Consider the following 25,100-nt stretch of genomic DNA (forward strand, 5'->3'; position numbering starts at 1 on the left):
AGGCGCTGATGTGCTTTTTTGATGATTGCATTAGTGTTCTCGGACCAGGAAAGATCTTCAGAGATGTGCACGCCCAGGAATTTGAAGCTCTTGACCCTTTCAACCATCGACCCGTTGATATAAATGGGGCTGTGGGTCCCCCTCCTACTCCTTCCAAAGTCCACAATCAGTTCCTGTATGTATCCATACACTAAGGACAATTTGCAATTTTACTGAAGCCAATAAACCTACAAACCTATATGTCTTTGGAGTGTGGGAAGAGACCGGAGGACTCAGAGAAAACCCACGCAGTCACAGGAAGAACGTACAAACTCCACACAGACAGTATCCTTAGTGAGGAACAGACCTGGGACTCTGGCGCTTCTGTGTCACCAATTAGCATCTGGAAAACAGTCTGAAGAAGGGTCCCTGACCTGAAACGTCGTCTCTCCATGTTCTCCAGAGTTTCTGCCTGACCCGCTGAGTTATAGAATCATATAGAGTGGAAACAGGCACTTCAGCCCAACTTGCCCACACCAACCAACATGTCCCATCTACACTAGTCCCACCTGCCTGCATTTGGCCCATATCTCTCCAAACCTGTTTATTTAACATTGTCTCAACTACCACCTCTGGCAGCTCGTTCCATTCACTCACTGCCCTTTGTATGAAAACGTTTCCTATTAAATCTTGCCCCCCTCACCTTAAACCTATGTCCTCTAGTTCTCGAGTCTCCTACTCTGGGCAAGAAACTCTGTGTATCTACCCAATGTATTCCTCTCATGATTTTATACATCTCTATAAGATCACCCCTCATCTGCCTGCACTCCAAGGAATAGAGTTCCAGCCTATTCTGCTGCTCCCTATAGCTCAAGCTGTCGAGAAAAATGACAACATCCTTGTAAATCTTCTCAGCACCCGTCCCAGCTTGACAACTCTCTTATAAACTTTCTATAAACTCCAGCATTTGCGTCGTTTTTGGTAAACCGACATCTGCAGTTCCTTGTGTCTGCAGTCTCATGAATAATTTCTGATCTTTCCCATGTTATAAAATCTAAAGTAAGCTAACATTTGTGCCCATTGATATTTCCAGAGCCTAAAGGAGGAGAGAAATGAAAGGCAGGATCCCTGCATTGAATTAGCATCATGCGATCCCTATAGAGTGCATTTACCAGATGCCAGGCGAGGCAGGATGACTGAAGTCTCTGAAGCTTCTGCAAACTGTATGACCGATTAACTTACTCCGTGAAGAATGAGGGGTATACCAGATGGCTGCTGGAAACCTCCTCTAAAATAAATTAATTCCTTTGAGAAAAGAGATAAAGAACTGAGGAAAAATAAAATCAGAGTAGAAATTTACCTTTCTGTGTTTTATTCATTGGCAGGGACATCGCTGCAAGAAATTGCCTGCTTACATTCAAGGATTCAGGAAGAGTGGCTAAGATTGGAGATTTTGGAATGGCTCGTGACATATACAGGTAATTGAGGAGAATTATTATTTTACGTTCAGTGCTCTTGAGATCGATAATGGATTGGCAAAACAAAGCTCACATGAGGCACAATGGTTGACCACTCTTCCAAATATATTTGTATGCTTATTTTATTGTGAAAATAAATGCTATTTATGAATGTCCAATCTGCTTTTGCTTATTGTACCAGCAAGGAAAGTTTTGCACATCTGTGTATCGGTAATATTAGCTTATTAACAATTGTGCTGCTTTTTAAACAAAACGAAGTAAAGCTATGTGATAAGGTTCCAGCTATCGCCCTGATTTTTGAAAAGCAGTCGCATTGAAACGTTGGTGACATGCAGCTTTTTTCGTGTGATATTGTAAATTGCTCGTTCTAAGCTTCCCCCCAGTCTAGTTTCAGTCAAAAATCACTGAGTCAAGCACTTGCGCATCTAAACTTTATTTTGACAAAACACAATTACAGTTTCCACTACTGTACCTAACCACCGCGGGTTCGATCCTCGTATCTGCCTGATCAAGCCCTCTTGGCATCGCTCAAACAGAGACACTCCAGAAGGTCACGCAGTCCTAAACGCTCTCCCAGAAGATCGACACAGGACCTCGTGGTAGCGGACTTTTATAGGTTCCCGGACCTCGAGGGGCCGAACCACATTGGGGTGTTCTCTTTACAATCCAATTACAGATATCGATTAACCCCATACATGACAGACATTTCCCTAACCCAATAATACAGTGGCTAATACATTGTATTCAAACAGTGTTTCTCAGAGGAAACGAACATCGCAACATTTGCCCTGATATGCAAGAAAATCAGACAAGGCTCAATACTTAATCTAATCAACATTCAGCAAAGTAAAGCTTTGCAACATTATTTACAATGTTTATGTCCGGTTTGCATTAATCCAATCCATTCTATGCATTTTGCACCTAATTGTCAGGGTCTGCAGATGTTCCCATTCTCTTCTTGCAGCTCTGATCTAGGCTCCAGACAAACTGGCACCACTCTGCAGCTTGTCCCATTTCTACAGAAAGCACATTTAAATTGACCAAATGGCTTTGCAGCCTAGAAGCCTTTACTCAAATTTAGGGTCCTAGCCTCTCCAATTTGACCAGGATTAACAATATCATACACAGTCAAGAAAAAACATAACGTCAGCTAAAGCAGTTTCAGATGTCAGAGATAATTGGATCATGAGTGGAAAATGACTAATTTAAAACTGTACTTGTTATCTGATATTAGCATAATTAAAAGTGGCCAAATATGATAATATGAAAAATAAAGCCAAATAGATGTTTGCAGGAAAGTTCAAATGGAGAATCTCACAGACACAGACATCAGGCACTGCAATACTGCCACTAGCAGGAGAAATTAATTACAGCATAACATGCCGATCAATATTATCATGTGCAAAAGGAAACGACGACTATATAAATGTGACAAAAGTGTTACAATATGAACGGTTCTTCCAGTAGACTCAGGAACAGCTTCTTCCCCTTTTTAAACAGGCTTCTGAACGGTCCTTCCATAAGCTAGGGTATTATCCGATTCACTTCTATCCAATTGCAGACATTGAACTTTGTGTCTGGAACTAATGCATTACCATGCTTTAACACATATTCACAGTCTCCATGATATCTCTGCCCTGTATCTGATACATTACAATATGGGTTGTAATTGCACTTCGAAAGTGCACAAATCCATATTTTGGTCAGCTATTCAGGGCTAAGATTTTCCGCCAACTGGACAGCACGCAACAAAAAAGCTTTTCACTGTATCTTGGTAAACATAACGATAAACTAAACTAAACATCAGCAAACACAATGTGCTGGAGGATGCGTTGTCAATGGAACTAATACACTACAACATGCCAGAGAACTTATTCTGCACTGTATATCGTCCCCTTAAATCTATCTCAAGAGTCAAGAGTGTTTTATTGTCATATGTCGCAGACAGAACAATGAAATTCTTACTTGCAGCAGCACAACAGAATATGTAAACATGGTACTGTATGTATCATGTGACTTGATTGTATTTACCTGCAGTTTCTGATCTGATTGCACACCATGCAAATCAAAGCTTTTCACTGTACCTCAGTACAATACAATAGGCAATACAGTAGGCCATTCGGCCCTTCGAGCCAGCACCGCCATTCACTGTGATCATGGCTGATCACCCACATTCAGTACCCCGTTCCTGCCTTCTCACCATATCCCCTGACTCCGCTATCTCTATCTTACTCTCTCTTGAAAGCATCCAGAGAATTGGCCTCCACTGCCTTTTGAGGCAGTGTGAAAAAGTATTTCCTCGTCTCTGTTCTAAATGGTCTACCACTTATTCTTAAACTGTGGCCCCTGGTTCTGGACTCCCCCAACATCGGGAGCATGTTTCCTGCCTCTAGCGTGTCCAAACCCTTAATAATCATATATGTTTCAATAAGATCCCCTCTCATATACAAGTATATGAGTATACTTGTCCAGCCGCTCCATTTTATCAAAATATGACAGTCCCGCCATCCCGGGAATTAACCTTGTGAACCTACGCTGAACTCCCTCAATAGCAAAAATGTCCTTCCTCAAATTGGGAGACCAAAACTGCATACAATATTCCAGGTGTGGTCTCACTAGGTCCCTGTGCAACTGCAGAAGGACCTCTTTGCTCCTATACTCAACTCCTCTTGTTATGAAGGCCAACATGCCATTAGCTTTCTTCACTACCTGCTGTACCTGCATGCTTACTTTCAGTGAGTGATGAACAAGGACTCCCAGATCTCTTTGTACTTCTCCTTTTCCAAACCTGAAACCATTCAGATAATAATCTGCCTTCCTGTTTTTGCCACCAAAGTGGATAACCTCACATTTATCCACATCAAACTGCATCTGCCATGCATCCGCCCACTCACCCAACATGTCCAAGTCACCCTGCATCCTCATAGCATCCTCCTCACAGTTCACACTGCCACCCAGCTTTGTGTCATCTGCAAATTTGCTAATGTTACTTGTAATCCCTTCATCTAAATCATTGATGTATATTGTAAATAGCTGCGGTCCCAGCACCGAGCCTTGCAGTACCCCACCAGTTACTGCCTGCCATTCTGAAAGGGACCCGTTAATCCCTACTCTTTGTTTCCTGTCTGCCAACCAATTTTCTATCCATGTCAGTACAAGTAACAATAATAAACCTAAACATAATATCTTAAAAGGTTAATCTTTAAGTATTATCTTCCCAAATGTAAACAAGTTAAAATTCCCATTTATGTCTCGTGTTTTAACCATTCTAATAACTATATAAGATTGATAATCTTTCTCAGTGCCATAATATCCTTGCTGCAATATAGCCCAGAACTACACACACCAGTATAATATGGTGGCGCAGCAGTAGAGCTGACTTACAGTGCCAGAGACCCAGGTTCGATCCTCACTACGAGTGCTGTCTGTATGGAGTTTGTACGTTCTCCTCATGATCGCATGGGTTTTCACCAGATGCTCCGGTTTCGTACCACAGTCTATGGATTTGTAGGTTAATTGACTTTGGTAAATTGTCCTTAGTGTGTAGGATAGTTTTGGTGTATGGGAGATCGTTGGTCGGCACAAACTTGGTGGGCTGAAGGGCACGTTTCAACGCTGTATCTCGAGCCTAAACTTAAACTAGTTCAGTCAGGGATCAGCTAATAAATGTTATAAATTGCTAATCCCACATTATGATTAAAATTCAATTCTTGGTACATCAATCCCGACAATCTGATTTCAATGTGTAGGGGGGAACTGCAGATGCTGCTTCATGCTGAAGAAAGACATAAAATGTTGGAGGAACTCAGGAGCTCAGGCAGCATCTCTGGAGAAAAGGAATAGGTGACGTTTAGGATCAAAACCCTTTCAATGCTCTTTTTCCTGAATATGTCCTGCTCTACCATATGATAAAAGATGTATTTCACAACATTTTCAATCCAACTGCTTTTCAAGAAATCAATAGCAGGTAGGAAGTTTATAAATTCATCACACGGGACCCAGTCTGTGCCGATGTTGCCTGTGGTGGTGATTTTCTTTTGCAGCAGTGCGGCTCCTGACATTCTGCCAGCCTCGCTGGTACGAAGGCTTCTATACATGATAATGAGACCACAAGAGGCAGAGGGTAAGACCCAATGCACAATCCAGGTGCTGTCAGCTCATCCTGTCAGTAGGTCCTCCCCTCTAAATCGGCAGAGACATTTCAAAACAGCTGACAAAAAAAATCAACAATTTTTAAAATAGAAAATATTAAGGCATGATGAATCAATTTAAAACCATAGTCCACGTATCTGAATTCAAAACAAAAGGACACAAAGTTCTGGAATAACTCAGTGTCATAGAGGCAAAGAGTGAGACAGCCCTCAGTCCAACTTGCCCACACCGACCAACAAGCCCCATCTACACTAATCCCACCTGCTTGTTTTTGGCCCATAAACTTCTAAACCCACCCTATCCATGTGCCTGTCTAAATGTCTCTTAAACGTTGCAATAGTATCTGCCTCAACTACCTCACCCTGCAGTTCTTTCTATACACCCATCACCCTTTGTGTAAAAAAATTACCCCTCAGGTTCCCAATAAATCTTTTCCCCCTTCACCTTAAACCTCGGCCTGAGGGATCCCTCAACCTGAAACGTCACCTATCCATGTTGTTCAGGAATGCTGCCTGACCCACTGAGTTATTCCAGCACTTTGAGTACTTTTGTGTACTAACCAGCATCTGCAGTTCTTTGCTTCTAAATTAGAAGCAATATTATTTATTTGAAAAGTTGTGCTTCACTTCCTTTCTATTCCAATAAACTAGGCTGCTCCCAGGGCACGTGGGCACGCTGGGCAGTTGCCCGGGGACCCACAAGCATAGGGCCCCCATGCTAATCTATGTATTGTAGAATGTTATTGTCGAACATGAAAACGGAGAAGAACATCGCAAGTGCATGACGACATATTTGATTCGGCATAAAGAAACTGGAAGTGTAGGGGCCCCAGTGCACGGCTTTGCCCGAGGGCCTATACTGCTGTTAAGACAGCCCTGGCTGCTCCCAATGTGTGGCGTAATGCGTGCTGCATATCCAGACCTTCAGCTCAGTACAATGAGGAGCAGTTGTGGATTCTGGTGAGTTGGATGGACAGCATCTCATCTCCAGTGTAAACCAGTGGAGCTTGATACAGCCCATAGAACACAGAACACAGAACAGCCCACAATGCCTGATGCCAAGTTGAACTAATCTCCTCTGCCTGCATGTGATCCATATCCTTCCATTCCCTGCATATCCATGTGCCTATCTAAAAACCTCTTAAATGCCACTATCAAATCTGCCATCACCACCAAACCTGGCAGCCACCACTTTCTGTGTAAAATACTTGCTACTCACATCTTATTTGAACTTTCTCCACATCACCTTAATGCTATACTCTCTAGTCTTTCACATTTCTACTCTGGGAAAGAAAGGTTCTGACTGCCTACCGTATCTCTGCCCCTCATAATTTTTATATACCGGTAATTCTATCAGGTCTATCCCCAAACCTCCGCAGTTCAAGAGAAAATGATCCACGTTTGTCCAACCTCTCCTTATATACGATACAATAGGACACGATGCTGGGGGGGGGGGATGGGGGGGAACCTGTCCCCCCCCCCCCCCCTCCCCCCCACATGTTTTGAGAAGTGGGGGACAACACCCCCCCCCCCATGTTTTGTGAAACAAGTTGCAGCAAAACCGCCCGGGAATGGCTATAGCGCCCTGGATAGTTCGCCTGCCCTGGGATTGGCTGTAGTGCCCAGGTCGGCTCGCCTGCCGCACACTCCATAGATGTGCAGGTTTGTAGGTTAAATGCTTCAGTAAAATGTAAATTGTCCCTAGTGTGTCGGATGGTGCTAGTGTACAGGGTGATTGCTGGTCGGCACGGACACGGTGGGCCAAAGGACCTGCAGTTCCCAGGTCGCCTGCGCGCCCAGGTTGGCTCACCTTCCCCGGGACTGGCTGTAGTGCCCAGGTCAGCTGGCAGGTCCGGCTGTAGTGCCCAGGTCAGCTGCCTGCAGTTCCCAGGTCGCGAAAACGTATTGAAAAAAACCCGCCTGCGGGCTGTTGATTTCGGGTCACAGGCCAGATCTGGGCCGTAGGTTGCCGACCCCTGTACTAGAAGTCAGACCTCATTGTGTCCCCTCCCCCCCCCCCCATGTTTTGAAAGCGATTTCCTCCCATTTCTTCTACGATAGAACTTTATTTATCCCAGGAGAGAAATTGGTCTGCCACAATCATAAAACACAAGATACATTAATTAAATACGTTAAAAAATAGAAAAGACGATCAACTGTTGGCTGGCTGCCGTGTGCACGGAACTGGATGTGAATGTATATGTGAATCTAATACCCTCTAATCCAGTGGTTACGTTTCTTTTCTAATTTCACTATTTTATGTCAGCACTGAATTCCATTCAGTATTTCCTAGCCTACTTCCTCAACCAGTACATTCTGCTCTTGAATAATCTTCTTGATTATTTTCAATCCTTACCTCCCCAGTGTCATTTTCAATTCAAAAACGGATAGGCACCAGAAGATCGCTAATGGATAAGTCGCCAAATACACAACCCTGTGTTGATCCTAGTTGGCCAGAAGGCACTGATGTATAGCAGTGATACTTTAAACCAATCCAAAAATGAGAGAAAAAGTGACCCAGAGCACATGGAAATTGCTTCTGTTGTGCATCAGTCAGAAAACATCTTTCCCCGTTTACCGGTGTATCGTGAACATTTTCTCAATTTAGATTATGGCCCAGTGCTTTGTTAATGTCAATAAGTGAAGCAAAAAACATCCACTGTTCCCCACTTTGCCCCAAACCTGCTGAATTTTGGATAAATGATTGCGTAAATCATTTCCTATCACTAAATGGTTTCGCTTAATTGACAGGTGATTTTTTGAGTTGATGCAAAATAAATTTGCTCTCTCACATCCAAAGCTCACATTTATTTGAGGAGAATTGTTTGCAGTTTTGTCATAACTAATACACAGAAGAATTCTTCAATAACACATTTCAAAATCAGGAGCAAGCATCTTGAATGCAGAGCCTTCGAGATGATGCTGTGGGATGCAGGTGCAAAGATGCTAATGGGATTTTTGTATCTAGCAAAGGTATAAAACCTTCCAAAATAACTGAGTTAAGAACGCTAATCTCACGCCAGAGAGAAATAGCAAAACCAGTTAAGTGACTGCTCTGATGTTGTATTAAAGGAAGAAATGTTTATCAAAATTACTTTCTTTCTGTGTGAGAAAAGAACTGTATTTTCCGGGCAATGTTATTCAGCAGAGATGTAGCAATGTAATGCAAGGCAGTAATGCCTCTTTCAATATTCTTTCAGTTGGCCAAAAGTAAAGATTTAAATATTCATCCACTTAAGAGCTACATCATTCAATATAGTATAGAACACATTTGCACAGTATTCAAATGAATTTGCATTATCGTGATATTAACTGATTTTGCGCATGCCTTTTTTCTAATGAGGAAGGATTGAGAGCTATGAGAAATCCATGTGCCCTGATACTACCCCTGGCATCCACTTTAACCAAATGCTGCCGACAGCTGTTCAAATTTGGCTCCAGTGGGATTTTCAACCACATTGGTCAAAGTCAATAAGATCTCAGTTTGAAGAGGGGTCTCGACCCATAATGTTCATATTCATGTTCTCCAGAGATGCTGCCTGACCCATTACTCCAGCACTCTGTCTTATTGATCTGTGTCATGATTGACACAGTTCTCTGTGATATATTTTACAGGAGACTCCTTGCTGCATTCTTTATACTTCAAAGTTTAGATATACAGCGTGGAAGCAAGCCCCTCAGCCCACCAAGTCCGCACCGACCAGTCATCACCCCTTACATTAACCTACATAAACTGGGGACAATTTTACAACTTACCAAAGCAAATTAACCTACAAACCTGTATGTTCTTGGCGTGTGGGAGGAAACCGAAGGTGCAGAGGAAAACCCACACGGTCACAAGGAGAATGTACAAATTCCGTACAGACAGCACCCGTAGCCGGGATCGCACCCGAGCCTCTGGTGCTGTAGGGCAATTTGTAACTTTGCCTCCTGTCGAAGCTTGCCAGGGGTGTTGATGAACAAGACCTGCACTGCATTAACCGAGGTCGAATTGCCCCTCCAGACCACATGGGTGCACGGATCGTACGATCGATCGATCTTGCGGACATAGCAACAGTCCGACAAGGCAGGCCAAGGCTCAGCAAAACTCAGTACATTGCCCTGGTTTCATCATGGCATAGTTCACCCTCAAATGTCCAGGAATGAAGAAGATTGAATAAAGTGGTGAACTGCCCAGTCCATCATGGGTACTGACCTCCCCACCATCAAAGGGATCTACAGGAGTCACTGTCTCAAAAAGGCAGCCAGCATCAGTTCCACGCCACTCTGACCATGCACTCAAAGACCCACACCACCCTGGCCATGCTCGTTTCACACCTGCCTTCGGGAAGAAGGTATAGGATCCTGAAAACTGTAACTTTCAGGTTCAAGATAAGCTTTTTCCCTACAACCATCAGTATATACTGTATTTACAGAACTCTTTTATATTATGGTGTTTACAGAGTACTATGGTCTCCTAATCTGAGGAAATACATTCTTGCCATAGAGGGAGTACAGAGAAGGTTCACCAGACTGATTCCTGGGATGTCAGGACTTTCATATGAAGAAAGACTCGGTTTGTACTCGCTAGAATTTAGAAGATTGAGGGGGGATCTTATAGAAACTTACAAAATTCTTAAGGGGTTGGACAAGATAGATGCAGGAAGATTGTTCCCGATGTTGGGGAAGTCCAGAACAAGGGGTCACAGTTTAAGGATAAGGGGGAAATCTTTTAGGACCGAGATGAGGAAAACATTTTTCACACATAGAGTGGTGAATCTCTGGAATTCTCTGCCACAGAAGGTAGTTGAGGCCAGTTCATTGGCTATATTTAAGAGGGAGTTAGATGTGGCCCTTGTGGCTAAAGGGATCAGGGGGTATGGAGAGAAGGCAGGTACAGGATACTGAGTTGGATGATCAGCCATAATCATATTGAATGGCTGTGCAGGCTCGAAGGGCCGAATGGCCTACTCCTGCACCTATTTTCTATGTTTCTATGTTTACATATCTGTTGTGTTGCTGCAAGTAAGAATGTCATTGTTCTGTTTCAGGACATATGACAATAAAACACTCTTCACTACTGACTGTTGACTCAATGACTGTGGGATTGACTGGTGCTTGTTGTTTCACCCTGCAGGGCTAGTTATTACAGGAAGGGAGGACGTGCCATGCTCCCAGTGAAGTGGATGCCACCAGAAGCTTTCTTGGAAGGAATATTTACCTCAAAAACCGACACCTGGTATGTATGTTCCAATACATACATGTGTCTTTCCTAAATGTGAAAATAAGTGGATAACCACTGAAACTACACGCCTTGCGTTTATATCTAGAATCATAGTCATAGAGCGTGGAAACAGGCCCTTCGGCCCAACACCCACACTAGCCCAACCGGCTCAACATGTCCCATCTACACTAGTCAAACCTGCCTGCGTTTGGCCATATTCCTATAAACCTATCCTGTCCAAGTACCTGTCTAAATGTTTCTTAAATGTTGAAACATTTTTAAGCTGATAGAAATGCAAAGCAACAGACTCCAAAGGAGAAATAAATCTCTTATGGATTGTAGAAATTGAAAGTCTATTTGGATTGAGCACTGTTCTTTATTTTGGTTCAGATTTCATCAGATGCCTCTGCAACATTTACTTAAAAGGAATGTCATTGTTGCCAATGGTGATCATGAAGTAAATGGTTCAATGGTTGTTTCTTATCACTTACGTGATGCACGGTGACATTCTTGCACCCATTGTCCCTTTGTGTATTAATCAGCAGTTCCTTGTTTCCACATTAGTTGTATGTTACCACACTTTTGCATCCACTCCCTGCACACAAACATACAAACCCACACGTCTTTGGCACCTGGAGGAAACTGGGAGTAAAATAAAACTGTTGGAAGCATGGAAACTGTTCCGGAAGTGAAATAAAAATCCCACTGGTGCTTTTGAGAGAGAGAAAAGGGACTCTTCTGAAATTAGGTTAAATATAGTTCAGCTTTAATTGCCATATGGATTTGCTAAATAGTGATAGTGGAAGGCTCATTCCTCAGCACTGACAGTTGTCATATTGACGAGTACCAAAATTCACCTTTAAAAAAATCAGCATGCTTTAAAAAAGACAGGAATGGAGATGAACATAACTGACAGTCAGCATGCATTTAATTTTCCTCAGGCAGCTGAAGTCTCTCCTGTGATATTTGATGAAAACTAATTGGCTTTAGTAAAGATGGTAAATCCTCCTGAGTGTGTAGGATAGTGGTAGTGTACAGGGTGATCGCTGGTCCACGTGGACTCGGTGAGCCAGAGGACCATCATTTCACTGCTTTTTAGTTATCATGCCTAGAAATTCAATAACATAGCATGTGTTTGAATTGTAGCATGTAAAATAATTCCTAAAATTAAAGCCTCACATTGTGTGTAACAAATGAACTCCAGGAATCATAGAAACATAGAAAACAGGTGCAGGAGTAGGCCATTCGGCCCTTCGAGCCTGCACCGCCATTCAATATGATCATGGCTGATCATCCAACTCAGTATCCTGTACCTGCCTTCTCTCCATACCCCTGATCCCTTTAGCCACAAGGGCCACATCTAACTCCCTCGTAAATATAGCCAATTAACTGGTTTCATTACTTGATGACTTGTAAACATATATCTTTCCTTTGCTCTTGCTTACGCATTCACTACATTGAATCTACCTGCTTAACAGCAGTGTCTCATTTCTCTCAACACAAAAGCACCTCGCATCTCCAGTGACCCAGGTTGAATCCTGACTTCAAGTGCTGTCTGCACAGAGTTTGCATGTTCTCCATGTGACTGCATGAATCTCCCGCAGTGCCTTTGCACCGCAGGACTTTGGAAGACTGAGCATTGTTGTTTTGTTGCAGGTCCTTCGGAGTGTTACTGTGGGAAATCTTTTCACTCGGGTACATGCCATATCCCAGCAAGAGTAACCAAGAGGTGCTGGAGTTTGTCACTAATGGTGGCCGAATGGACCCCCCGAAGAACTGTCCTGGCCCAGTGTACGTACATTATTCTCAAACTGCTCTGCATCTCTCCCCAGAAGTATTTGCCGGACAAATTAAACCTTCATGTGTGCAAACCCTCAATTTGCAATCTCTGGTATAATTTTATTTTATCGTCATCACGCAGGTGAAGCTACTTGCAGGTTTGTGCGCAGAGATCACTGGTTAGGTTTAGGTTATTTCCTTACCATGTAGAAAAATCTCACTTTCTCTAGTCTATCCGAGGTTTAGGTTTATTATTGTCACTTGTGCCGAGGTACAGTGAAAAGCTTTGTATTGCATGCTATCGAAACAGATCAGATATACCATACATAGATACAATCAGTTCAAACTCAAGAACAATAGGTAGAGCAAAGGGGAAGATATAGAGTGCAGAATATAGTTCTCAGCGTTGAAGCGCATTGCACAAAGCACAATATACTCAATGGGGCGATAGGGTAGAGGTGAATCGAACAAGTTAGATGACCTTTCACTTCTAAAATTGACGTTAACTAGGAGTTGTGAAAGATGAGGGGGACTCATTGAAACTTACAAAATAGTGAAGGGCCTGGATAGAGTGGATGTGGAGAGGATGTTTCCACTAGTGGAGGAGTCTAGAATCAGAGACCATAGTCTCAGACTAAAAGGATGGACCTTTAAAAAGAGAAGAGGAGGAATTTCTTTAGTCAGAGGTTAGTGAGTCTGTGGAATTCATTGCCACAGAAGACTGGAGGCTAAGTCAATCAATATTTTTAAGGTGGAGATTGATAGGTTCTTGATTAGTATGGGTGTCAGGCATTGTCGGGTGAAGGCAGGAGAATGGGGTTGAGAGGGAAAGGTAGATAGGAGAGGACGATTGGCCAAATGATCTAATTCTGCTCTTATGACTTATGAGCATGTCTTCCAATTGGAGAAGGGATTAAGATGATCCTATTTATAGGGGATACGTTCAGTAATGATGTATCTCATATTTGACTTATCTACTGTGAGATGCAGCATTACTGAATGTATCCTGTATAATCTTATATACAATCTTCTATGTATGTTGGAAAGGTTTCATGTAGTCAGAGCTATACATAGGCTGCCCCGCGCTGTGCTATAGAGGATTGAATTTTAAACATAAATTGGTTTTCATCACCTAATCTCAGGTACTAAAAGAAATTAAAAACAGTTGTAGTGTTCTAGTCTAAAGTGTGGATGTTCTGTTTATATATATAGTACAATAAAGGAATTGAACTAAGTATTAGTATATTGAGAAAATGTTAAGTCAACAGGGATACACATGCAAGTTTGTCTTGCTGGAAGATGTATTTAGCTCTGAAATAATCCAGAATCTACATACACCTGAAAAAAATGTACCGGTAATTACTTTCTTAGTAGCCACTTCGAATAATTTGAATTGTCATTTGAGAATGGGAAAATAATTAGAGTCTTTAGCCTCTAGTAATCCATGGTCCTGATCACAGAGCTGACAGATCACACCAAATTTTACTTTAACTTTGCCCCTGTAATTAAAGGGAATTTGCAAGCTGTTTTATGTTTTTTGTTCCTGTGTCAGTGATGTTGGGAATGGTTTGAGAACAAAATGGATAATTTAACATGTCAATGTGTAGCGTTGTTTCTGCCCACAGATCAAGATTTGAAGTACCCAAAATATTGACCTCCAGCCTTGACTATATCAGGAGCCACGTTGATGTCTGTTTAATGTAGGGCTGTCACTTCTTCCCATGTCTTGAAGGATAACAAGGCTTCAAGTATCTTCTGCAATAACTCTGAAGGTTTATTGCAAGTTGAAATTGCAGCTGTGCACAAATATATACCTAGACATCCGTTATTGCTTCCTGTAGAGGCCAATGGTAAATGCCATTAAATAAGCACTACCCAGCCACAATCATATTGTCACCGTAAAGGCACAAATTACTACTCAAAGGGCTCAATGGTGCCACATGCTGTTTAGCTTGGTGCATCGGAAGATGATGATTTTCCAGATGACCAGCTCGTTGAGTAACTTAGTGAAAACGCCAGGTTTACAATGATATAGTATTACCAAGGTTGAAAGAAATTAACAGGGAATGTAAAAAAATAAATACATTTAATTGTAAAGTTCTATCTTATCGTATCCTAAAACTGGAAGTAAATACTAGAAACCTGGAAAACTATTCTTCCTAATTTAATTTTGATTATTTCAGGTACCGAATAATGACTCAGTGCTGGCAGCATCAGCCAGAAGACAGACCCAATTTTGCAACCATATTGGAAAGAATAGATTACTGTACACAGGTAATTATAATCTCAAGGCAAAACTACATTGATCTAGCCCTGCAAATGTCAGTTTGATCCTTGAGTGGAATAGGATAATGTTATGAATCCTATTAAATGTTCAAAGGGTTCAAACGTCAGTTTATTGTCACATGTACCAATTAAGGTACAGTGAAACTCGTATTACCATACAGACATGCTAAAAAAAAGCAACAAGACACACAACTACATAAAAGGTAACATAAACATCCACCACAGATGATTCCCCACGTTCCTTACTGTGATGGAAGGCAATAAAGTCCAATCTTCTTCCCCTTTATTCTTCCGCGGTTTGTTTGGGTCAAACCATTCGCTGTTGGGCGGTCGAAGCTCCCACGCCGGGGCAGTCGAAGCTCCCGCGGTTGGAGCTCCCGAAGTCGGTCTCCAACAAACACCGCCAACTCCTCAGTTAGGCCGCAGTGCGGATGGAGATACGATACGGAAAAAAGTCACATCTCCGTCGTGGTAAGAGATTAAAGAAGTTTCCCCGACCCCCCACACAAAACAAACAAAAGAACACTAAAACATACATTTAACACATACTAAAAAAACAACAAAGAAGGAAGGGACTGACAGACTGTTGGCGAGGCTTAATCATAACTTTCAAAAGTGCCCAACTAAAGATGCCTGCAGGAAACAGAAATAGAACACCATAGTCAAATCAAGAGTATTTAGTTGTCTTTTGTATCAACGATGGAACAATAAAACTCTTACCTGCTGCAGCACAACAAGCCTGTAAACACAAGACACATAGTTCATGTATAAAAAAGACAACATCAATGCGTAATAACCCCAATATTGAGAACCAGAGGATATGGGTTGAAGGTGAGGGGGGGGGAAGATTTAATAAGAACCTCTGGGGTAATTATTTTACACAAAAGGTGGTGGGTATGGAACGGGCTGCGGAGAATGTAGTTGAGGCTGGGACTATCGCAATGTTTAAGAAATATTCCGGCAGGTACATGGATAGGACAAGTTTAGAGTGATAATAGGCCAAATGCAGGCAGGTGGAACCGGTGTAGATGGGGCATGTTGGTCTGTGTGGGCAAGTTGGGCCAAAGCCCCTGTTTCCATGCTGTATGTTCCATGACTAGTGCAAAAAAGTCCTTAGTGCAATCAAAGATAGTCTATAATTCACAATGGAGGTTAGTGTTGTGTACTGCGCCCGCTTTCTCCCCGCTACTCCAATCCGTCTGAAGAAGGGTTACAATCTGAACCTACCGATATTCTCCGGAAATGCTGCCTGAACCAAATATTTTCCCTCTGTGTCGTTAACAATTCAGTTTGTTGAGGGGTAGCTAGAATATTGTGTGCGGATTTCTATGGCTCAGCACTTGCAGATGGCTGGTAACCAAGGCCCACCTGGTGAGAGAGTGTAATACCAAGATATGGTGATCTTCAGTTAAATGAACACTGTGGTGATGCTAGTTGTGAGTGGCAAAGATAACTTGTTAGGCAGTAGATTATTTGGCATCTGGCTAATTTTTGTTTTTCAGAGTTATACAAATTATTTAAAATATTTTTTTACTCAATTCCTTCCCAGAAGATGGTTCTTCACACTGGGATTGCTCCCCATGGGTATCTGCACTCCTGCACCCTTGGGTTCACTGCAGACATAGAATCATAGAGTCACACAGCATGGAAACAGGCCCTTCGGCCCAACTTGCCCACGCCAACCAAGATACCCTGTGCCTCTAGTCCCACCTACCTGCATTTGGCCCATATCCTTCTAAACCTTCTAAACCCATCTTATCCATGTGCCTGTACAAATGTCCTTTAAATAGTGCGATAGTTTAATTTAGTTTGGAGATGCAGCGCGGAAACAGACCCTTCGACCCACCGAGTCCGTGCCGACCAGCGATCCCCGCACACGAACACTATCCTACATACACTAGGGACAATTTACAATTTTACCAAGCCAATTAACCTACAAATTTGTACATCTTTGGAGTATGTGAGGACACTGGAGCGAATGGAGAAAATACACGCAGGGCGCGGGGAGAATGCACAAACTCCGTTCAGACAGCACACATAGTCCGGATCAAACCTTGGTCTCTGTCAGTGTAAGGCAGTAATTCTACCGCTGCACCACTGTGCCACTGCGTTCTCTGGCATCTCATTCCATATACTCACCATCCTTTGTTTCCCCTCAAGTTCTTATTGAATATTTCCCCTCTCATCACAATGATCTGGTAGTTCTACTTCCCTAATCTAAATTAATGTAGAAAATGTTATAAATACTAAGCAGGAAAATCTGCATTTGGGAGCAGAAAAATAGAGTTAACATTTCAAGTTGAAATGGAACATAGAACAATACAACACAGGAATAGGCCCTTCAGCCCACAATGTCTGTGCCGAGCATGATGCCAAGACCATTATGTACCTGCCTCTACATAATTCAGATCCCTCCATTCCCTGCATACCCATGTGTCTATCCAAAGGCTTCTTAAACGCCACTATCCAATCTGCCTCCACCACCAGCTCTGACAGCGCATTCCAGGCACTCACCACTCTCTGTTAAAAACCTTGCCCAGCACATCTCCTTTAAACTTTACCCCTCTCATCTTAAAGCTATGCCCTCTAATGTTTGATATTTGCATCCTACAAAAAATGTTCTATCTGTCTATCCTATTATTGCCTCTCATAATTCTATCTACTTCTATCATGTCTCTCCTCAACCTCTGGTGTTCCAGAGTAAACTCTCTTTGTAGCGAATATTCCAAAATCCAGGCATCATTATGATGACAATAGACAATAGGTGCAGGAGTAGGCCACTCGGCCCTTCGAGACAGCACCGGCATTCACTGTGACCATACATGGATGATCATCCACAATCAGTACCCTGTTCCTGACTTCATCAGCAGTTCACTGATGTTCTTTTGTCCTTGAGACTCTTGAAAGGCGCCCATAAATAAAATGTATTATTTGTTAAGTGTTCTGTGATTCCGTGGTTAAGAATTCATTGTTGCAATCTCCCTAGGATCCAGATGTCATTAACACTTTGCTGCCGGTGGAATACGGACCTCCTGCAGAAGAAGAAGGGAATGTTCCCATGCGGCCAGATGACCCTGATGGATTGGCACCACTGTTGGTTTCTCCTGCCCAAGGGACGGAGAATGAGCACATTTCCACTGACCCTTCCCCGTCACCCCAGCGTCCCACCAGCCTCTGCCTTGGTGAGCATCGAATGAGACTCGTTCCCAACGACACGGCCGCTGTTCCTGCTGGAGGTCCAGCAGAGGGGGGGCCTCATGTCAACAAGATATACTCACAAATGAACAGCTCCTCCACACTACAGCAAGGTAGGGGCTCCCGGAAAAATCCAACCAACCTCTGGAACCCCACTTATGGGTCTTGGTTCACGGAAAAACCTGTTGTGCAAATCAACTGCAGCACGTTGACTGACAACCGACCGCCCGACAGAGAGGACTCTGGCTTCCGGGCCAGCAGCAGCAGCGTTCCCTCTGCTCCCATCCCAGCGCCCAGGCTGCAGGCCTCCGCGGTTGTTCTAGAACCTTCTTCCCTCGTGGCCAACACGTTGGATGTGCCTCTGTTCCGGCTGCACCAGTTCCCGTGTGGGAATGTGAGTTACGCCTTCCAACAGCAGCAGAACCACCATCACCAAGGACTGTCTTCTGAGTCGACATCTGCTTGTGCTTCTTGTAAGGAAGATTACAACTCACATGTTAGCAAGGGCTTACCCATCCAGCAGGACCCACGTGTACATCCTGTTGCCAATATACCCACATGGGACTCGGGACTCTCTCTAGCAGAGGATGTAAATGTTACTATACTGTAATGGAGGTAAACGTAAAGATGGTTTTATTTCGGCAAGTGTCAGACCTAATAAAAGCAGTTGCAAGTACCATTTGGCTCACAGGACTAGCACAGGTTCTTGTTTTAAGTCCAAAATATAATGCGAGACATAACTGAATGCAAAGTATGCTCCAATACAACTGTCTATCTATGTCCAACTGTCTGTCTATCCCCAATACCACTAATGCATTGGAAAGTATCCAATACAGCCAATGTATTTGAAAGTATCAAGCATACATACTGGCAAATTTGGGCCATCATTGTAAGTAAGCCATTTCAGTACCCAGTGAGTTAATTTATAATGTTTTTTTTTAGTAAAGGTTCCAAATCAAGCTAAATCCGAAAGACAGAATTTGTCACTAATTTTGTTGGGTTTAATTCCTCTGCAAAAAGGTAGGAACCACAACATCAAAGGAAGGGGCAGATCGGAATTTAAGTCTATGAGGGGCATTGTGATCTCAAAATGAAGAAATTGTTTGCATTCATACCTTTCACAATCTCAACGTCTCAAAGTACTTAACACCAATTTCGAAGGGTAGCCACTTTTACAATAGACCAAAACCAACATGAAACGGTCTTTGTGCAACATGTGTGATTTAACGCACTCAGTGTAGTGTCAGGGTATCACCTCCACAAATGACAGGCACCCTCACACTACACAAGAGTTGGAATCCAGATGCCCACTAGACCCAGGATGCTGCAACATACCGTGATAAGTATTTGTCCAGGGAGGGTGTACCTTCTCCCCAGGTGTAAGCAATACACCACAGCCCACTTTGTAAGCAAGTGCATGTAAGTTAAAAATAAAAATTGATTTTATCTTCAGGGGTTTATGCCTTTTTTTCTGATTCAGACCACCAAGATAGTTCCACCAAGATAATATCTAGAACCAAGCTACAACAAATCATCAGACTGCGAATACAGGCTATCTGTGATATTAGGATTGGAGCAATTTCCAGTACATGGAGGCTGCAACTTTCCACCATACAACGGACCGAAAGGGATGAATGATGGCTCGGATTCTCACAAGACCAAGAAGTTGGGGATACCAAGATACTGGTCCTGTAGACAGACACAAAAGGCTGGAGTAACTCTGTGGGTCAGGCAGCAACTCTGAAGAAAAGGAATAGGTGACGTTTTGGGTCGAGACCCTTCTTCAGAAGAAGGGTCTTGACCCGAAACGTCACCTATTCCTTTTGTCCAGAGATGCTGCTGACCCACAGAGATACTCCAGCCTTTTGTGTCTGTCTTCAGTTTAAGCCAGTTTTTGCAGTTCCTCCCTACACATACTGCACTAGTCCTGTATTTAGTCTGTTGAGATACTGGCCTATATTCTGCACCTTTTGCTCATCACTAGAGTCATTTACCCAGAGTAGGGAAAGTCGAGAACCAGAGGATGTAGGTTCAAGGTGAGAGGGGAAAGATTCATTAGGATACTGAGGGATAACTTTTTCACGCAAATGGTAGTGGGTGTATGAAACGAACTGCTGGAGGAGGTGGTTGAGGCAAGTACTATCGCAATGTTTAAGAATCATTTAGTCAGGAACATGGACAGGACAGGTTCAGAGGGATATGGGCCAAAAGCTGGCAAGTGGGTCTAGTGTAGATGGGATATGTTGGCCAGTGAGGGCAGGTTAGGCTGTTCCCATGCTATAAGACTCTATGACACTATTATCTTAAGGCTGGAATGAAAAGACAAACAAGTTTTTATTCCCACTCGTACAAACAAGCAAAAACCACTGTTATCCAGGTGCCTACTTCAGATCATATTTGATATCTATTTACCTCTAATCCAAATTTATTTCTCAATCACAATTGCTGCATTTAAAATATTTACAATTCCTTTCAAATTCTCCAGCAAACAGCAATGTTTCATGAAGCACTGATGTTAATGGATATTTGTTATAAACTAAAATAAATCAAAATTGCTGGAAATATTCAGCAGATCAGTCAGAGTTAGTGTTTCAGGTTTGATGACCATACACGGGTGAAAGATCATTCACATGAAACATTGACTTCTTCTCTCCCCACAGATGCAGTCTGACCTGCTCAGTATCTCAGAATTATCTTATATATTTGCAATGTTAAGCATAAGTAGTTGCTATTTTATTTTTTGCTAGTAAACTAATTTGGACGTGCACTTCATTTAAATAGAATGTAACTTCTGATAAAAATTGTTATGAATTCTCCGATCAAAATCTATGGTACACAAAATGGAATCTTGTTAAAAATTGATGTGTTGTTTCAGCAAGCTCACAGCCTTGGATTTGACCAGATAATAATATTTATATTATTAGTATGTGGAAGTGTGACTCTGCCCTATTCTCCTCTTTCCACATTCATGTACTTTTTAATTGTTTTAACTCTACAATTTGTGTTGCATAGGCACCTTATAGTTGTTAGTGATTTAGATATTCAAACTATATCATGTTCATAAGTTCTAGGATAAGGATTAGGCCATTTGGCCCGTCAGGTCTATACTGCCATTCAACAATGGCTGATCTAATTCCCCCCCCCCCCCCCCCATTCTCCTGCCTTCTCCCCATAACCGCTGGCTCCCTTCAGAATCAAGAATCTATCAATCCCCAACTTTATTGAATAACTTTATCATTATCTTTATTGAATAACTCTACATTTCTTTATTGAAAATCCCTTGCCTCTTAAATAGTGCCGACTCCATTTCGGTTCACTTAGATCTTGAAGATGGATGTCCTACATTACCATGCCTTGGAGGCAAGGAAATCACCCAGAGCATTCCAACGTATATTTTTGAGAATGTAGTTTCTAAGAGATTATTTTCCAGTTCTGTTCTCCAGACCCCTCTACAATGGAGGGTATGCAACTAAGGTTCATCATGAAAGGTTCATCTTCCCTGATTCCTGGCATGGTGTGTTTGCATTATGAGGAGAGAATAAGTAAATTGTGCCTACCTTCTTCAATTTAGAATGAGAGATGATCTCATTTAAATCTAAAACATTTCACTAGAGTTTGACAGGATTACTGTTGGGACAATGTTTTTCCTAGGCTGGGCTTCTAGAACTGGTAGCTATAGTCTGAAAATAATAAATTGGCCATTCAGGACAGAAGTGATACGAAATTTGTCTAGAAAATATTGAATTTACATAAAAGATACATCTTGAATGAGGGTTGGTAGGAGGTTGAAAAGCGAACTCCCATCTCCTTAAGATTTTAGACTTTAAAGATACAGTGTGGAAACAGGTCCTTCGGCCCACTAAGTTTGCACCGACCAGCAATCACCCCATACACCAGCACTATCCTGCACACGAGGGGCAATTTACAATTTTACAGAAGCAACTTAACCTAGAAATATGCATGTCTTTGGAATGTGGGAGGAAACCGGAGCACCAGGATAAAACCCATCGGGAGTCACAGGGAGAATGTACATAACACCAGCACCCCTAGTCAGGATTGAACCCGAGTCTCTGGCGCTGTAAGGCAGCAACTCTACCTCTGATCAAATTAATTCTAATTTATTTTCAAATTTCCTTTTGAGCGAGTATGGGCAGCACAGTGTCGTGGCAGTAAATCTGCCACCTTACAGCGGGTCCAATTCTGAGTACCCGGGATTTAGGTAAAATTCCCTCATGCCTCATTTGGGTTCGATTTGGGTAAAGAATTTGTAAAATGCAATGGAGAATATAACATGCCACTTTGAAGTACTTGTCCAGAAATGTCTTGGTGCAATCCAAGCTTTGTGCTAGGTAGCACTCTACTTTTGATGAATCTATGTTTTAAAGTATTGTGGGGTAAAATTTCCATCTATTTTTTTCTATGCATTCAGTGCAGCGTTAGCAGAAACTCCTGCACATCATTTGCTTGTAAATGTTTCAGATTACTGATTAATAGGAATATTAATAAGGCATGAGGGCGACACGGGGGCATAGCGGTAGAGTTGCTGCCTTACAGCACCAGAGACCCGGGTTTGATCCTGACTACAGGAGCTGTCTTTACGGTGTTTGTACGTTCTACCTGTGACCGCATGGGTTTTCTCAGGGAGCTCCGGTTTCCTTCCACACTCCAAAGACGTACAGGTTTGTAGGTTTTATTGGCTTCGGTAAATTTGTAAAAAAATTGTCCTCATTGTGTAGGATAATACTAGCATTCAGGGTAATTGCGGGTTGGCACGAACCCGATGGGCCAAAAGGCCTGTTTCTGTGCTGTATCTCTAAAGTCTAAAGTAAGTTAAAGTCTAGAGTAGGATCAGCAATGTAGCAGAGATTCTCTCCTTTATCAGTCCTCCACAGGAGACACCTTGTGCCATTCACCTTCTGTCTGACGCCCACATTGTGCCCCAGCCGCACAACACTCATTCCTCCCCGCATTCAGGTCACCCACCAAACTTGCAAATCTCCAGGCTCCAACGTGCATGCTTGTCACTTTCCATTGCTGGGCTGAGGGTAGTAACGGGAGGTACCCTTCCCTGGCCTTCCTTGAGTTTCAACTCAAAGCTGCTGTTTCTGGAGTTCATGAAGTTAGTAGGGAAACAAAAGAAGCAGCAAAATCCACCGAGCCAGTACCTTCTTCATGAATCAACTTGAAAATTCCACCATATTCCTTATTGACTTTTCACAAGAAATAAGCCAGTATCTTCATCATATTATACACTTTGTTTTAATCCTTTCCAGAATAATGTTTCCCAATTCTGGTTATGATTGTTAAATCTTATCTCACTTCTTTACCATTCCTTCCTCTTGTTTAATTTGAAAGGTAGGTATTTTAGGGGATGGGGAGAAGTTTAGTGAGTGTGTGTTCCTGAATATTGATTATTACTTATTTAAGTATCATTTCCGATTATAAAGAAACATTTGCCTACGTTTACTTCACCCCAAAATAATTGATTGTGTTCAGCACTTTGAGAAGTTTTGATGGTCCATAAAATGTGAATATCTATTTTCTTTCCCTGATAGAATACATTTCCTGTGCAAAAGTCCTGTGAGACACTTCGGGTTAGACTTGTACACTCATCTCACCTTTCCCAAAAAAAAGGTTATCATTTGATGCTCTGAACTTTCTGCTGCCTCAGAGAGATCTGATCTGTTAATAAATAGGAAGCCAGTTTTTGATAAGCCAAAAGCAACAATTTGAACTTACTGACAGAGAGCAAACAGATTGAAAGATCAATGTTCCACACTGGGTCGGGATTTACAAGCTGCAGGGAGCGACCACTTCTACCGAAGGCACTGGAATCTTTAAAAAATGTAAATGTTCATTATGTCTATTTCTACACTGTTCAAAAACTTCTTGTCAATAGTGAAGATCGCTCATTACTGACTGCATGGTCACCAAGCCATTTTACTTCATTACTTCTTAGAACATGGTGGTGTCAATGTGCAACCTCTGCATAGGATTTATCGGTTGCAACTCCTCCCTGGTGATCAGTTGGCATTGTAAAGTTACTCTTAGGTGCATGGCCCTTTGATTGTTTTACATGGAGCATAGTTCAGTTACAATGAATAGGTTTTGAAGTTATGTATTTTAAAAAGCTGGATGTTAAAATCAAAATAAATAAAATGTAAAAATTACATTATTGCTGTAAGATTGCCTAATACATTTGTATGAATTTATTTATCAGCTATTTCAATAGAGGCATTAATGAGTCTATTTTTTATTTTAAATGCAATTACATCTCAGGTGAAATTGTGGACAATAATTTGCCATTGGATGGTTGCACTGTAAAAATTAATATCTCACTTTACAATGATAATGATTTCAATCTTAAGATTATTGCTGCCGAAAGTACATTTTTTAGACTAAATATGTGTTAATTTTAGCAAGTGCATATTTGGGAATGAGAACTTTCAGCAGCAGTTATACCAATGTACATTTAAACACCATTACATATTATTATTAATTAAAAAATCATTTAGTTCTTAACAATTTATTTAAGGCATCCTTCAAACTCCTAAGGTATATGAAGACTTACCCATAGCTATCTATGCCTATATATATGAATACATTTCTTGCCAAGCTCTGAACAGTGTTAACACCCTTGCTGACCCACAGTTATTTTAATTAGTAACAGCCTGTGAGAAGTCTACCTTCTATTCATAACTACAGGTCAGTGTAAATACATCAAGTCTTCTAGCCCATCATTCTAGTGTGGTTTTAATTTAGTTTAGTTTAGTTTAGAGATACAGCGCGGAAACAGGCCCTTCAGCCCACCGGGTCCTTGCCGACTAGCGATCCCTGCACATTAACACTATCCTATACCCACTAGGGACAATTTTTACATTTACCAAGCCAATTAACCTACAAACCTGTACGTCTTTGGAGTGTGCGAGGAACCGAAGATCTCGGAGAAAACCCAAGCAGGTCACGGAGAGAACGTACAAACTCCGTACAGACAGCACCAGGATCGAACCCGGGTCTCCGGTGCTGCAT

The 25,100-nt window shown here is 42.1% G+C and overlaps 1 protein-coding gene across 1 annotated transcript in view; it reads left to right on the forward strand.

Annotated features, from left to right (window-relative positions):
* The window catches only part of alk (ALK receptor tyrosine kinase), a 288,715-nt gene extending 268,991 nt beyond the window's left edge, over positions 1 to 19,724 (forward strand). Inside the window, exons 17-21 of the mRNA XM_033025471.1 lie at positions 1,365 to 1,457; positions 10,725 to 10,826; positions 12,468 to 12,602; positions 14,774 to 14,864; positions 17,863 to 19,724. Coding sequence (XP_032881362.1) covers positions 1,365 to 1,457; positions 10,725 to 10,826; positions 12,468 to 12,602; positions 14,774 to 14,864; positions 17,863 to 18,681 — 1,240 coding nt within the window. The 3' untranslated portion in view covers positions 18,682 to 19,724. The remainder of the gene's footprint in view (positions 1 to 1,364; positions 1,458 to 10,724; positions 10,827 to 12,467; positions 12,603 to 14,773; positions 14,865 to 17,862) is intronic.
* The last annotated feature ends 5,376 nt before the right edge of the window (positions 19,725 to 25,100 follow it).

This window comes from Amblyraja radiata, chromosome 8 (assembly GCF_010909765.2).
Source record: "Amblyraja radiata isolate CabotCenter1 chromosome 8, sAmbRad1.1.pri, whole genome shotgun sequence".
NCBI classification, from domain to species: domain Eukaryota; kingdom Metazoa; phylum Chordata; class Chondrichthyes; order Rajiformes; family Rajidae; genus Amblyraja; species Amblyraja radiata.